The sequence below is a fragment of the Musa acuminata genome, chromosome BXJ3-9 (genome assembly GCF_036884655.1).
Source record: "Musa acuminata AAA Group cultivar baxijiao chromosome BXJ3-9, Cavendish_Baxijiao_AAA, whole genome shotgun sequence".
Taxonomy (NCBI): Eukaryota; Viridiplantae; Streptophyta; class Magnoliopsida; order Zingiberales; family Musaceae; genus Musa; species Musa acuminata.
In genome coordinates this window covers 13,244,211-13,262,125 of record NC_088357.1, presented here as the reverse complement: position 1 = coordinate 13,262,125, position 17,915 = coordinate 13,244,211, and the positions used below count along the sequence as shown (strand labels likewise).

Sequence of the window (17,915 nt, the reverse complement as noted above, 5' to 3'; positions counted from 1 at the left end):
TACCTGTCTAAGGCATATATGTTTCAATCGACCTCAGATCAGGTGGGAACTCCATGAGGGGGGTGGGGGGCAGAAATAATTTGATTTGCATGGCTGCACACTTTGTGTTACAACATGGTTCGTATATCAAGGTAATAAATATTGTCTATGAAATGCATTTGATTGTAAATCAAGCTAATTAACTGTCAGCAGATGATACGTAGGAAGAAGATTTCTAACAATAGCAGATGAACCTCAGTAATATCACAAACAAATACTTAATACCAATGCATAATCATATGCCTATTTCTACTTGTGAAAAATCAGCTATCCCCAGTGCATAAGATCATGCATTTGGAATAACAAGCCCACAAATTCATTATCAGTTGCATGTTTCTGCCTACATGCAGCGAAACATCCTTCTTCCATGATTCATTATCGGAAAACCCTAGCTTAGATGTCCTTGAGTTGTACTACCACAAGGCAACATGCTATGTTTCTTCAAGTATATAATACATAAACTGGATAATACGAATAATTCAAGAAAAATAACAATATAATCGAAGAATTCTTCACTGTTGGAATCAGATCGTGCATGCAAAAGGAAACCCTAATCCCTCGTGCTCATATATCGAAGAAGAAAGGATCGGTGTCATCCCATAGACAAGAAGCCACGGCATCGTAGTCGTCGTAATCCCACAATGGCGACGACAGTAGCGGCGCCGAACTCGAGCTCGCTGTAGTCATCACCGGCGGCCATGACCGGGACAAGCTCGAGCTGACCGACCCGGCCAAAGCTCTCATCTCGTCGAAGTTTGTGGGATCGCTACAGCCGAGATGGTTAGCGCCAGCCGCTAGTGCTCCGACCTCCACCCTTGGCGGTTCCGCCGCCGGGCCCGGGGCCATGATCGTGCTGTCGGTCGTGTTGGTGGTTAGGAAAGGAGAGATGTTGTTGGGTGCCAACGATGCGATGGGGAAGTGGAAGCCGGAGGGACGAGGAAGTATCGGTCGGAGAGTGGTGGTGAAGGAGGAGGTAGTGGCGGTGGCGCCGACGTGATGCGCGGCTGCAGGGGTAGAGGATGTTTGGAGGTTGAGCTGCGCTCGTGGGCCGTAGAGGACGAGCGCCGCCCGGTCGTAGGCCTTGGCGGCGTCCTCGGCGGTGGTAAAGGTCCCCAGCCACCTGCGAGTCCGCTTCCTGGGCTCTCGAATCTCCGCCACCCATTTCCCCCAACTCCTCTGCCGCACTCCTCGGTACCTGAACCTCCCGTTCTCCGGCCCATCCTTGCCCTTGCCCCTCCTGCTAGAACTAGCAGCGGTGGTGTTGCTACTGCTGCCGGCGCAACTTGGAAACGAAAGCTGGTACTGTTCTATTGGAGAATTGAGCTCGTTATGATCCATTTCGACGCCCGTGCGCGGGGAACGAAGAGCTTCGGAGATTAGAGAGGAGCGCAGAGTTCAGTGGGAGTCCCTCGGGCTTTGCTGTCGTTGGGTGAGAAGGGCGGTGGTCATGTGCAGCAACATTAATATAGCGTGGGCAGTGGGAGGGGTCAGTCTTCACTGCATTGCTGAGAAGCTGCAGCAGCAGCAAATCGATAGCCTCCCTTTGCCTCGCTTGGTTGGAAAGCCACACATAGTGATTTCAGCTACTGAAGAGCTATTACTGCAAACATTGCAGCCATGGAAAGGAATAAAGAACGCACCAAGTGCATGATTATTAGATTACGTGCTCTTTTTTAATGGGATAAAATATATAATATAATAAATTATATATCACTGTGATATTGGGATCCAGAAAATAGTATCTTTGTAGATCAAATAAAGATCTTTTTCAACATTGAAAGGTATGCATCATAAATATTGTATATTATTATTTGATTTCAATCCTAGATCTTTTTCATAAATATAATATATGGTATGCATCATAGATCTTTTTCACGTTACATGTAGCATTATTTACTAACAGATCCTAGATTCTTGAGATTAAATACTTAGATCTATTATTTGTTTATGATGTTTCACTGATTTGTATATTTTGTTTATCTAAATATCTATCTACTCTATCCTTTTGCTTGCTTATGAGCGATATTAGATTCTTTATAATGCGACCTTCGATGATCACGAGACAACGACAATGGCTGTGCAGCACGATGGTAGTCACATTGACTACAACAACAGTGTTGCATACAACCGTTACGATAGATCTGCAGGCGACAATGGCTGCGCTAGGTAGCACATGCGCACCGCAGTAGTAACAACGATTGTGAGCGACCACCAGGCGACGAGTCGTACGTCATGATTGACCGCGTATCGTGGCAACCATGCTGGCGATGGTCATGGGTCATGCACCGGGCCGGATGCACATTGCAACAGCCGTGCGCAAGTGCGTAGGCATCCATGTGCAAGTAACAACCACACATGCGACAACACACACACACATATGTGACGACCGCATAGTGGCGACCATGCACAAGTAGAAGCCTTGTCTAATGTCCAGGCGATGGTAGCGCGCGGACAAAGGTCGCGCCCAAGCAACGGTTGCACACAGGCGATAGCCGCACTAGCGGCACTCACCCAAGTGGTAACCGCCCGCATGCAGTAGCCGCATTGGTGGCACCCGCGTACACGCAAGGGGCGACGATTGCCTGTGAGTAAACGCCCCTTAGGGTTTTAATATATATATATATATATATATATATATATATATATATATATATATATATATATATATATATATATATATATATATATATATATATATATACCCCTGTAATTTGTATTAATTCTTTTTTAATCCATTTGATAGTTTTGCCCTTTATAAATCTCATTATTCTAGTTTATGTCCTATCAACAAATTTACTATTTTACCCTAATGAAATTCAAAACTTTTTATTTATATCCTAGTTATAAAATTGATCAATATAATTTAATTGAATTTGATCATGACTATATTTTGACTAGTTATTGATTGAATTTAGTTTCGATAAAATTTAGAAAAGATTAAATTTTAATTATTTTTTATTTTGATCGACTTGTTTAATTGGGCTGATGTTTAGCCCAATTCTAGACTTCCTAAAATTAAATAAAATCAATTGGTTTAATTTAACACTTTATGTGAAACTAAAAAAAATAAATTATGGTTTTTTTTTTATAGTTTTCTCATATGACTTATTTATTACATTTTGCATGTGGTAAATAAAATTATTATTATTATTTATATATATTTATTTAATTATTGACATATATATTTAAAATTATGAAATAATATTTATCTTTTACATGAAGGCATGATTTATATATCATCATGATTATAATTATCATATAAGTTTTTTCTTTTGCTGATTAATATTTAATAATTTTTATGATTGTTATTTTATTATTAAACTATTTTAGCATAAATTAAAATTAAAAAAATTGATGAATATTATTTGTAATTTATCTCTATAAGTTTTTATCTAATCGGTGGCTACCAAAGTGGCTTGGGATGATAAGCTTATGAGGTATAAATTACAATAAAGGTATTGTCATTTATAGGATCATTTAAGTTATATTTTATATTACTGTATTGGTCTTGTAATCACCAAATGATTTAGATTAATGGCTTATAAAAATACATTAAGAAATTAGTCTTAAATGATATTAAATAAATAATTTTTATTATAACACACATAATTAGGATATTTAGATAATAGCAAAGGATAATCTACTTCAAATAGTTATGTGATGGTGTAGGATAATACTGTTTTGGATATCCTTATAGTTTAGGATTGTATATCCAAAGGTAGCAATACTATTTCACAAATACTATTTCACAAGAATGGTATTAGTCCTCCATAGATAATCTTAAGTGAATACTAGATATGTCATGAAATATGGATGATATCAATAATTCATCATATCTTAGAAATTTAAAGAATTAATGTTATTTTATATTTTGCAGTGGTACTTCCATCCATACATTCTCATACTTCCAGTGTCCTTGTACTCTCTAGATCAAATTATGCAGAATGGTTAGAGCATGTGCAATTTACACTAAGCATATTAAATCTTGACTTAGCATTTTTTATTGAAAAGCTTGTAGACTTGAGTGATGAAAGTACTGTGGAATAAGTTAATGAAATAAATGCTTCAGAAAGATATGATGGGCTTAGTTTAATGTTCATAAGAATGACAATTGCAAATAATATAAAGACTTCATTACCGATTACAACTAACGTATGAGAATATTTAAAGGTTATTGAAGATAGATTTAAATCTGTTAATAAGTCATTAGTTGACACACTAATGAAAGAACTAGTTATGACTCAATATGATGATACTCGAGGAATTTAGGATCATATCCTCAATATGACTGATAAAGCTATAAAACTTAAAGCATTAGACATGAAATGTTGATAATTTTTTTCTCATACAATTCATTCTGAATTCTCTTTATTATTGACCCATTCAAGATTCACTATAATACAAATAAAGATAAATGAGACTTGAATGAATTAATTAGTATATATATTTAGGAATAATTAAGATTAAAGTAGGAAAGTTCTCATAATGTTATGACTACTACTCAATGAGCTGGTAACAAGAAAAGAAAGTTGAAGCATCATCCATCAAAGAAATTTGCTAGGTCAGGAAATATTAAACAAACTAATGAAAAGAAAGCTATTATAGTAAACTACTTCTTTTGTGACAAGAAATGACATGTAAAGAAGGATTGCATTAAATACGAGTCTTGGTTTGAAAAAAAAGATATGAACTCGATCTTTCTATGTTTCAATTCAAACATTATAGAAATTCCTTCTTATACTTGGTAGATTGATTCTAGTACTTCAACTCATGTTACTAATAATATACAAGGATTTCTTTTAGTCCATAAAAAAAAAATAAAAGATTTATCATTATGGGAATTCATCTAAAGTATAAAGTGATATCAGTGGGAACTTATCATCTATACTTAGAGACGAGTCATCTAATGGATTTTGCCGACACATGTTTTGTTTCTACCATTTCTAGAAATTAAGTTTTTTTATTTAGAATTGATAAGTTAGGATATTATTTTTCTTTTGGTAACGATAAACTCAGTATATTTTATAATTTAATAAAAGTTAGTTTTGGAATTCTATGTGATGGTTTGTACAGAATTAATTTGAATCCTGAGTTTGCAAACACATTATTGACCCTTCAATCAAATGTTGAATTGAAATATAGTTTTAATAATGAAATATCTTCTATACTGTGATATAGACGATTGGCGCATATCTCTAAGGAAGTAATTAAAATATTAGTGAAGGATAATATTTTGAAAGATTTAGTACTTATATCTGCGGAGCACTCCATATTATTTCTTTTAGTAAAGAAAGGTATTTCATTACATTTATAGATGATCTATCCAGATATGACTATGTTTATCTAATACATGAAAATGTCATTGACACTCTTGAAGTGTATATAAATAAGATTGTCAGATCTAACATGGGTAATAAATTTTATGACAGATATGATGAATCTGGTTAGAATATTGGTCATTTTGCTAGATTCTTAGAATAATAGGGTATTTGTACTCAATATGCCTCATCAAGTGTGCCACAAAAGAATGGTATTGCTGAAAGGTGAAATCATACTCTTATGGATATGATTAGGAGCATGATAAGCTATTCCCCTATACTTGAGTTAATATGAGGTGAAGCTCTTAGGATAACTATGTATATCTTGAATATGGTTCCTAAAAAATCGGTTCTATTAACTCAATTTGAGTTGTAGACTAATAGGAAATCCGGTTTAAGATATTTACATATTTGGGGGGTGTCTTGTAGAGATAAGAATATTCAATCTACATGAAAAGAAACTAGATCCAAGAATTATTTTTGAATATTTTATTAATTATTTAGAAAAATCTAAGGAATACAGATTTTATTGTTCTAATCATAGCACAAGAATAGTAGAATCTGGTAATATAAGATTCCTAAAAAATAACGAAATCAGTTAGAGAGAAAAATCTCGAATGATCAATTTTGAGGAGATTCACATTAATTCTCCCGTATGGTCTTCTATTCAAGAAATTATTGTTCCTCAAATCAATAAAAGAATTAACAAGGGCGAATAATAAAATAACATCAATGAACTCTCACATGATGTTGATATCATCGCTAATGATCTTGTAGAACAACTATAATTGATAACTTTAAGAAGATCTCAAAGAAAAAGGAGACATATTATTTCTGATGATTATGTGGTATATCTACAAGAATTGAATTATGATATAAGAATAAAAACCATAGAAAGCAAGGATTCTGAAAAAAAGGTATGATACAACGAAAGAAGTGTTAAAATCAATGGACCAGAATAGTATTTTAGAACTCGTTGAATTACCCAATAATTATAAAAGAGTTGGTTGTAATGAGTCTTTAAGATAAAACGTGACTCATTGGGTAATATCGAATAATATAAAGCTAGACTTGTGGCCAAAGGTTTTTCTCAGAAAGAAGACATCGACTATCGAACGATATAAAGCTAGACTTGTGGCCAAAGGTTTTTCTCAAAAAGAAGACATCGACTATCGAACGATATAAAGCTAGACTTGTGACCAAAGGATTTTCTTAGAAAGAAGACATCGACTACAATGAGATATTTTCTCTAATTTCTAGAAATGACTCGTTCATTTAAGAGATCCATTTATATCGTTAGGCTTGTACATTTAAGAGATCCATTTATAGCCTTAAACAAGCTTCCATACAATACAATGATATATAAAGTTTCATGATACAATTACTTCATTCGGATTTAAGGAAAATACTATTGATCAGTGCATATATCTAAAGGTTAGTAGGAGTAAGTTTATTATATTGGTCTTATATATGTATGATATTTTGCTTCCATATTGGTTTATTATACGAAATCAAGATGTTTTTAAGAACTTTATGTTGGTTGATATAATAAGGCAGCCTAAGTTATTAACATTAAGATATTCAGGGATAGATCTCAAGGATTATTAAGACTATCTCAAAAAGGATATATTAATCGTATCTTATAGAAATTTAATATGTAGCTTTACTTAGCCAATGATACACCTATTATTAGTGATGAAAAATTTAGCCAAAACTAATGCTTAAAAAATAATTTAGAAAGGAATCAAATAAAGAGTATTCCTTTTGAGTGCGTAGTTAGAAGTCTATTATATGTTCAAACCTGTAAAAGATCATATATCAGTTTTATAGTTGCAATGTTGGGTAGATACTATAGCAACCCAAGAATGAAACATTAGAAAGTTGCAAAGAAAATAATGAGATATCTATAGGAGACAAAAGATTATATACTCACATATAGAAGATCATATCAGTTTGAAATAACAGAATATTCAGATATTGATTTTATAAATTGTCTCGATAGTAGGAATTTCACTTCAATATTTATATTCATATTAGTTGGAGGGACAATTTATTGAAAAAGTATAAAATAATCACTTATTACATTATCAATAATGGAGGCAGAATTTATGGTATACTTTGAGGTTACAATTCAAGCTTTATAGTTGCAAAATTTCATCTAAGAACTTGGTATGGTTAACTCAATTGTTAGACCATGAGAGATATTTTGTGATAATACTATAATAGCTTTCTTTCTTAAGAATGACAAGTACTCTAGTGATTCCAAGCATATCGAGATAAAGTACTTTGTGGTTAGAGAAAGAGTTCAAAAATAATAAGTATCAATTAAGAACCTGAGTACCACTACGATGATTACTAATTCATTTACCAAAGCTTTATAGGTTAAAATATTAAAAGAGCATGTTCTTATAATGGGGTTTATGAGCAAGCCATAAAAGATATGATGATACATGTTTAAGTGGATGCTATTATTAATTTTTTTTCTTAATTATAATTATTTATTTCTGCTATCTTATTTACATTTATATTCATGTGTATTATAATTGAATGCAAGAACATGATTATCTTGATAAGATAAATTATAAGGAATTATTATATATTATATTAGAAAAGACTAATAATATTGTGGTATATAGAAGGGAGTATGATATTGATAATATACAATCGCTATGACTCTAGTTGGATTTAATATAGTATTATTATATTTATTAGACTTATTGGCTTGTTTTAAAATTCATGGTCATGTATAAAATGCTATTCCAATTTTTTCAAAATCTAGGTAAAGTTATTTTCAAACAAATTTTATTTTATTTATTTTAATTTTAAATAATTTTTATATCTTATTAATTAATGGGTCAAGTGAGAGATTGTTAGATTATATGACTCTTTATAATTGGATAAGATATATAATAGAACTAATTGGATTCTGATGACAAATATTAGCTAATAGAAATACGTCCATATTATAGTAGGATTTCTTAAGGGATGCCTTTGATAGAAGGAACTCTCATAATAACTTATCCAAGACCTTCTGCTCTTGTCTAAAAATAAATAGGATCTCTAGGGACTAAACGATGTATGTAATACATGATACAATTGAGAGACTATGATTTCTCTCTCAACCTCCTTAAACCATAAATAACAATAGTCCTGTAGAAAGATAAGAAAAGATGAGTGTTTACTTTTTATTGTAGACCGACGTTACTATGATATTCAGATTCGGAGGACAGTGTCTTTGCATAGAGATCTTTTTTAGATAGCATCGAAAGATATGTATTATAATCATATATTTTTATTAATACTTTGAAATATCTTTGATTTGATAGCCAATCACTTTTTTTTTTCTCTTTTCCTGTATAGTTTTGATAACAATTGGATTCCAACCATAATTGAATCGACTTGATAGGTTCCAATTCCTAGGTATGAGAAATCAGAAATAATGATTTATATTTAATTCGAATTATTGATTTAATAGTTTGTTAAAAATATAAAAACGGGCGATCAAATAAAGTTCGACTGATAGTGGGCTCAAACGATAAATAAAAATAGGCTGATGAAAGGGCAAATGACTAATTTGTCCCTTCCAATAATCATATTAATGATTATTTTAAGAGATATTTTGATTATTTTATAATTAAATATATTTTAAAAAAATATTTTTAGAAAAATATATATTTGTCTTTTCTAACAACCAAATTATAACTAGTTTTTGATGCATTTTAGGAAAAAAAAATATCCAAAAAACCCTATCAAGATCCCTCTCAAATCTCTCTTCTTCCTCGTATATTTGATTAAGCACTCTTTGAACACGGCTAAACTCTCATACGGTATCTTAAGCTCTTAAACTCTCTCTCTAATTGTGATGATGAGTGAAAGTCATCACTCGATCATAGCAACCCAGGAAAGTCAATATATCAATATCAAGTACAAGCTAAAGAAAATCAATACAATACTATGGCCAAAGTCAAGTTGGACATCTTCAAGCTATACTTTAAGAAGGTCCAAAACACTGATGACTCCTTCTATGTTATTTGTAACTTCAAATTCAAAGAAAAGGAGGATATAAAATTTTTCAAATGCATATTGAGAAGAGACACTAACACAACCCAGTATGAAAAAAAATCAAACGTAAATTTTGAGATACCCTACTAATCTCACTTTTTTATTTTTTTTATTAAAAAATCATAAACCATTAGCTAGATTAATTTTTGATGAATATTTATCTTTTGGTTTTGATAAAAAAAATCAGTTTTATTAAATATTGTCGAGAGGTTTTAAATTTATTACTCAGAATTACAAAAAAAAAGTTGCTGTTAGGGTAAGGAAATTCTAAAAATAGGAGGCACTTCTCGAGAAAAGATTAAAAAAAAAAGAGATTTTTTCAAAAATTCTTCCAATTATTAATGAATAATAATAATAATAATAATAATAATAATAATAATAAATTTACACTTATCTATTATTATTTTTGTTATTATTGAAGCAATATTTATTCTAAAATATTTTTCAATATACAACTATATGTACTTACACAACATGCATACAGTGCCTAGGAATCATTTTAATCATATGCAAAGAAAGTTCTGTATTTGACTTATGACCATCACGAGATACACAAGATTTCACTTATATCTATATCATGATCACTTGATGCCATGTATACAATACAATGTATCTGGATAATTAAATTATTTTGATTATCATAAAATCATGCGTATCACATTATCATCCTTTTGCATCAAGTGATACTTCTCACACTCTTCCTTTTTTAACCATCTATCGTTCATTCCTCGTATCGATGCTAATTGACCAAAAAAAGCTTCAAATTGGTCTTCAACTTTGATGAATCGTCGCGATTGATTTTAAGATTGACGTTAATCGATCATCAAATTATTTTTTATTTTTTTGACAATACTGAAGGCAGAATCCAATCTAACTAAGCCAGCTAATGACTTTTATTATGAATAACTTATATTCATATTTAAATCCACATGGTGGATGAAATCATGATCGCCCTAAATCACATACGTGAGATACTCAAATGTTAACTTTAAATCCATGCAACTCGTTGCCCACTGGTTGGGTCAACTCGTTGCCCACAGGTCAAGAAGACCTTGACCCATTAGTGATCGGGTCGGGTTCGTCGAGTTGACCCCTCATGACCTTTCTCAGCCCAATCTTACGCTTCTATGACTGTTATGAGCCACCACCCTATGGCTCATGTTTCTACAGTGAAAATTATCTAAAAATCTTATAAATACACTTCAAATCTTTCATGCTTCTTCACACCTACCTTTGATTAAGCATTTATTAACCTTTCAATGCTCTTGAACTCTCTCTTAAGCTCTCTTTTAAGCTCTTTCTTAAACTTATGAAGTTATCCATCTTGATCTAATGGTAAGTCAAGAAACCCATCACTTTACCACCGAGGAGGCTTTCAAAAATCCGATCATAGCAACTCAAGAAAGCCAACACATTGAGGTTGATCTGGAGGACACCGAGATGACAACCATACTGAAGTCTGACATCTTCAAGCTATACTTCAAAAACGTTTACAACACTGATGACTCTTTCAACACAAGTCGAAATAGAGACAAGTCAAACGTAATTTTTTAAGTCAAAGGAGGATGATCTGTAACATTCCGAAGGCATATTAGAAAAAACATCCAATACAAACCGATATGAAGATAAGTCAAACACAAATTTTTGGGTACCCTACTTATCCTAATTTTTATTTTTTTTCTATTAAAAAATCATGAAGCATTAGCTAGTTTAATTACCGTTGAGCATATATCTTTTAGTTTCGATGAAAAATTTAGATTTGTTAATTATTTCTACGAGATTTAAAATCTCATTGCATATGGAGTTTCTTTTATCACTCTTACTCACATCTTACATTATTTTTATTTTAAAAAAATATTTGTAAAATTTTTTTTGAGCTTTGAATAATCATGTTTATATTTGTGTTGATATAGAGTGATCACTAGCAAATGCATTATTGCACTCGGTCATTTGTCATTGAATAAATTGTGATTAGACTATACAAAAATGTATTATTGCTTTTAGAGTTTTTGATGAATGACATAAAATCGATAATATTTATAAAATAATAAAAATAATTTTAGAAGAATATTATTTGACTTTTAATTTTTTTTATTGGTTTTGATAATGCAGCGGCAAATACTGCATCTTCTGAAATTACAAATAGTTTATCAACCTATTTTTGGTGATATCTTTTTCCACGTTAGATGTGCTTATCATATTTTGAATTTATATATACAAGATGGACTTAATACCTCTTTTTTTTTTATCCTATTAAATAATATATTTTATTCTTGTGGGATCATCTTAAGTAATAAAATAATAGATCAGATTTTGTAAATTAAATGACAAAAGACCTAAAAGATTTTCTAGAGATGTTCGTACCCAAAGGAATTCTACATATGAATTGCTTAAATAATCTTTTGAATATAAAAAAGTATTATGTACTTTTATTACCGATAATGTTAGGCAAGTTTATTTATATTCATAGAATTGGAATGTGTGTGAAATAATTTATTATCTTGCTGCACATATTTTTTAGTTGTTTATATTAATATTATTGGTGTATTTAAAAAATGAAAATGGTAATGATTTAAATATGACAATAATGACTATGAAATTAAAATGGATAAATTTATTTTCTTGAATTTCTACCAATTTATTTAGTTGCATGTGTTTTTTACCCTTGTATTAAATTAGATAGCTTAAGTGATTATTTATCCATTTATTGTGGAAGCTTAGGAGTAGATGTTGATATTGGTGATAAAATTAAAAATATTAAAAAATAATCAATAACTTATATGACCATTATAGTGCTAACTATAGTAGAGAACATGGTACATCCGAAACTTTTGAATCTATAGATCGAAAGTATATTGGAACCATGGATAGTAAAATTTTTAAGCGAGCAGTACTATTTAAACAAAAAAAAAATCAAGGAGATCCGAACTTGGAACTGATATGTATCTACCAACTTCTTTTGATCATAGTGACAACACTACAAGAGTTTCCTATTCTTAAATGATAGATATGATACACAATAATGTTTTTAATTTTAGTGAAGATCACGAAGCAAGGACTAGCAACTCCAATGTCGACAGTAGCTATCGAGCAAACCTTCATCGTGGGAGAATGGATCCTAGATAAAACCAGATCGAATTGGAGCTTAAGAATGCTTTAATGAATGGACAAAGAGTGTAAAATGAAACCAATGATTAACTACGAAGACAACAACCTCCTATTCGACAATGATTAAATAGTTATAATTTTACTCGATTTTATATCAAGATTTTTGGTTGTCATTACACATTTATACTCATTATGGATGTATATCATTTTTTATAAAATTTAAAAATAAAATTATAAAATTTTAATATTATTAATTATTTTTTAATATTAAAAGATTATTGGTTTGAACCAGAACCAAAATCAACGGAATTGAAACCTCTTCGATTTGCCTTTTAAAATTATTTTTTAATTTTATATTTTTTAAAAAATATCTTTGAATTGCTTCGATCTTTATCTTCAATTACAACAGTACCTTGGCCATGAGCTACTTAACCAACTCCATGACCCAAGGCCATGCTCCTAGAGTTGCTCCTTTAGTTCTTGGATTGTCACCCGGAGTAGCCCATCCTCTAGTAGGTTGGTCGTCTCTTTTAACTTGGTCATCTTGATCTAAAACTGTTTGATCTCGTCTCCTTGATTGGTGACGATAAACCTTGAGTCATTGACTTGATCCACTAGTGCCATGAAGAAAAGGTGGCATTGTAAATAGAAAGCATGTCAATTAAAATATAATAGTAATGACTGAATAAAAAAAAAGAGAAAGACATGCCTCAGGAGATGCTCGAGGAGGTACTTATGAGGACTCTTGCTTTACAACTACCTCGATAAGTATCTCAATTGATAGCTTATACACCTTCTCTAGAGGGGCAACCAAGGCCCCCAAAGATACTTAGTGGCCTGAGGGTCATCCTTCTAGATCACATGAGAGGCCTTCAGACCATCCCAACATGTCTCCAGTGAGTTCCCCTTAATTAAGTCAAGAAAGTCCATCACCTTCAGCATTGTAAACAACACTAGATGATGTCGACAAAGGTCCCAGAGCTCTCTCCTTCGAGACATCTTTTGCATTGGCTCTTTCAGACTTAGGGATCTACTTCCTAAGATCTCTGATAGCCTCTTCTTCTAATTAGGGGTTAACAAACTAACGCCTTAGATAAGGAGGTCATGCCCTCTTCTTAAGATCCCTGAGAGTCATTCCTTAACAGAAGCAACTTAAGCATAGAAGCCTATCCACTGAGCTAGAAGAGAAATGCCTTAGGAAGTGACTTATACCTTGAGGGGCAAGACTCAAACTACCCCTAATGAACCAATCTTCATCCATGTAATTGATTGTGGAAGAGACTCTCCTCGTTAGTCGGGTGAGGGATTGATGATTGTGTGTGCAAATCAATTCAAATTGAATCCCTTATCTAGACCAATACTAATGAAGAAGTATCGTCCTTTTCAACCCTTGTTAGAAGTCGAGGCCCCCTTCATCGTGAATCCTTCTTGGGCCACACGATAGTAACCGTTGGCCCTCTTGCAAAGGAGTGAAACAAGTTTAAAGTTAGGACTATGTAAGTATAACAATACTCCCCGAGAAGGCAACTAGGTAGTGCCATGAGTTTGGTGCCATTTGGGAAAGAAAAATATTCTATTAGTGAAAGCACACTAAAATAAAGGGGTGGAGGGGGAACCTATGCCCAACCTCTAGTGCATCGATATATTGAGGTATCTGCACATCGGATCAAATGGACGATGCCCGACCTAAGTTACCTTCACTTCGACATCCTTAACCATCATTTTGGCTAAGAGTTTGAGACTCAAACAAGTTGGAAGAAGACATCTTCCCAACCTAGTAAGAAGAGGTAAGCGAGTTCTTTGGAAGTCCGAAAAGGAAAACGAGTGCTTAGGTGAGGTGATATGCCTAAGGCACTTTCAAAGGTGGGGAACTAAAAGCACGACCTGCAAGAACTACCAAAACACTTAGCGGCCCGCCTACGATATCTCGAGAAAGGCCCAAGATGTATCTTTGGGGGAAGATAAATGATAGATAGGGAACTCACCCACCAATTATAGCTCACCACATGGTTGCCAACTCTGACCAATAATGTGGTGATGTTGGGTCTAGCCCATATGTGGGCTTGGATAATTGGGTTTTTTGAGCCCAAATCAATTATTAAAAGAAAAAAGAGAAGACGTGAGGGCAATCGGTGTAGCGAGAGCGTGCAGTGAACTGTGGCGACACACGGTGAGAGAAAGGAACAGACAGAGGAGGAGAGAGAAAATTAGGATATTGAGTTTTCTACTTAACAATCAGTGGCCAAACGTTATTAGTTTTGGCCCAAATTTTATACAGAGAATCCTTGCAGTAAGCTCTACAGTTCTAATGGTGTTAATCTATAGTTTACCCTTTCTGATGTACTTTTCTACTATACCCACTTTGTGAGACCTAGAATTCTCTTTTGATGAGATACATCTATATGATGATGATATGTTTTTCTTGAGCCAAGATCTATGTTCTTGATGTTATTGTAATCCTCTGGTTATTCTAGAGAAGATTTACTGTAAACCTGTTATCATTACTATTGATAGTGGAAGTTTGAGGTGGACTACGGTCCCATAGTTTTTCCCATATTGGGTTTTCTACGTTAAAAATTTGGTCTCACTATGTGATTAATTTATTGCTCTATTGTTTATGCTATTCTAGTTGATATTTTCATTTTGATATCAAGTTGGCATTTTTATGAGGAATACAATTTTGATACACAAAGAGGGAAAATAATTATTCCGTATTAATAGGTTTTTCCCAACAAGTGGTATTAAAGCTAGGTTATTTGATGCTAGTTTTTCTTTTATGATTGAAATGGATCAGTTAGATGATATGATTAAATTAAACTCATCAAATTATTCCACTTGGAAGCGTATGATGGAAGATTTGCTTTATTGCAAAGATTTGTATAAGCATATCAAGGTTAAAGATAAACCTTCTACTATGGACGATGAAGAATGTGAAGTTCAACATAGAAAAGCTATTACCTATATTAGAAGATGGATGGATATAAACTTGCATGAGCATATTTCTGATGAAACCAGAGCTGATATTGTTTGTCAAAGGTAAGAAAACCTCTTTATGAAAAGATAGTGGGAAATAGAATTTCTTTCATCAGAAGGCTTGTAAATTTAAAGTATAAAGATGGTGGTAACATTGTTGAGCACATAAGCCTATTTCAGAGTCTTGCAAACAAGTTGGTTGCTATGAAAATAAATATAGATGATGAGATTCAAGGATTATTACTTCTCAACTCTTTACCAGAAAGTTGGGAAACGTATGTGGTGACAATTTATAACTGCACACCAGAGGAGACTCTAACTATAGATGTGGTTAAAGATAATTTGCTAAATGAAGATGCTAGAAGGAAAGAACAAGAAGAATCTTCTTCTGGTGCATTTGTTACTGAAAAATAAAAAAAATGTGAAAGAAGTCATAACAGAAATCTACATGGTTATAGAGGAAGATCCAAGTCTAGAAGAGATATCAAATGTTTTTATTGTAACGGGCCAGGTCATATGAAGAAAGAGTGTAAGTTTTGGAAGCGAGAACAGAATGAAATGAAAAAAAATGAGAAAGAGACCAATACAGTTGTTGCCGAAGGTAATATCATTATTGTTTGTGATGACAGTTGTGTTAGTCTTGCAGCTTAAGATAGTAATTAGGTAATTAACTCTGGTGCTTCATTTCATGTTACTTCTCATGGTGATTTTTTCAAATCTTACACTGCTGGTGAATTTGGTAATGTCAGAATGGGAAATAGTGGTACATCTAAGATTGTGGATATTGAAGATATTTGCTTAGAGATCAATATTGGGAGTTTATTTTGTTACTTTTATTGATGACCATTCTAGAAAAGTGTGGGCTTTTACTTTAAAATCTAAAAACTAGGTACTCAATGTTTTTAAGGAGTTTCATGTTAGTGTTGAAAGAGAAACTAGCAAAAAGCTAAAGTATATTCGATCAGATAATGATGACGAGTACGAGGGTCATTTAGAGAATTATTGCAGGTTCCATGGTATCAGGCTTGAGAAAACAGTTCCTAAAACTCCTCAGTAGAACGGTGTGGCAGAAAGGATGAACAGAACCATTAAAGAAAGTATTAGGTGTACGCTTTCCCATGCCAAGTTACCGAAGTCATTTTGGGAGGAGGCTATGAGAACTACAGTTAACCTAATAAATCTTTCTTTATCCGTTCCTCTGAAAGGTGATGTTCCATAGAAAGTATGGAAAGGAAAAGATATATCTTATAATCACTTGAGAGTCTTTGGGTGTAAAGCATTTGTTCATATACTCAAATATGAGAGGTCCAAGCTTGATAATAAGGCAAAAGCATATATCTTCTTAGGATATGGTCATGAAGAGTTTGGGTACATATTATAGGATCCAATGAATAAGAAGATTGTTAGAAGCAAAGATGTTGTATTTCTTGAAGATCAGTTGTTTGATGATGGTAATAATGTTGAGAAGCCAAAAACCTCTATTTATATTCCTTGGAGTTTGGGTCCAATTCCTTCACCTGTAGTTCATGATAATCATGGGGGAGATGAACAAGAAGATTGTGGTCAGAATGTAAGTGATGATACTCCTACCGTTGATGATGTTGAACCAATTAAACAAGTACCTCCACCACCAGTTGAGATTCTATTGAGAAGATCTACTAGAGAGCGACAACCATCTACCATATATCCTCCACATGAGTATGTTATGCTTATTGATAGAAGAGAGCTAGAAACTTACTAAGAAGCTATTCTACATGAGCATAAGAATGAGTGGGTTAAAGCCATGCAAGAAGAGATGAGATCCTTGCTTGAGAACCACACCTATGACTCAGTAAAGTTGCCTAAAGAGAAGAAAGCTCTCAAGAATAAATGGGTTTACAAATTAAAGACTGAAAATAATAGCTCACAATAAAGATACAAGGCACGACTAGTTGTGAAAGGATTCAGTCAGAAGAAAGGTATCGACTTTGAAGAAATATTTTCTCCTATTGTGAAAATGTCCTATATCCGAGTTGTTCTTGGTTTGGCTGCCCGCTTGAATTTAGAAGTTGAGTAACTTGATGTGAAAATAGCATTTCTTCTTGGTGACTTAGAAGAAGAAATTTACATGGAGCAACCAGAAGGTTTCAAAGTCAAGGGAAAAGAAAATCTAGTGTGTAAGTTTAGGAAAAGCTTATATGGACTCAAACATGCACCTAGACAATGGTACAAGAAGTTTGATTCCTTTATGATGAGCCAAGGGTATGATAGAACCACGTCTGATCATTGTGTGTTTATGAAGAAATTTTCAGATGATGATTTCATTATTCTCTTGTTATATGTTGATGATATACTGATTGTTGGTCATGATGCTGGTAAAATAGAAAAGCTTAAAAGAGAGTTAATTAAGTCTTTTGCCATGAAAGACTTGGGATC

General features: G+C 32.9%; 1 protein-coding gene across 1 annotated transcript; it reads right to left on the bottom strand.

Moving 5' to 3' along the window:
• Positions 1-575: 575 nt before the first annotated feature.
• Positions 576-1,377, bottom strand: LOC135649030 (ethylene-responsive transcription factor ABI4-like). The gene has a single exon (XM_065167126.1). The coding sequence runs from the start codon at positions 1,375-1,377 to the stop codon at positions 604-606; it is 774 nt and encodes a 257-aa protein (XP_065023198.1). The 3' UTR covers positions 576-603.
• Positions 1,378-17,915: the final 16,538 nt, after the last annotated feature.

Coding starts and splice junctions, on each gene's coding strand:
- LOC135649030 (XM_065167126.1), bottom strand. CDS start 1,377: ATGGATCATAACGAGCTCAATTCTCCAATAGAACAGTACCAGCTTTCG.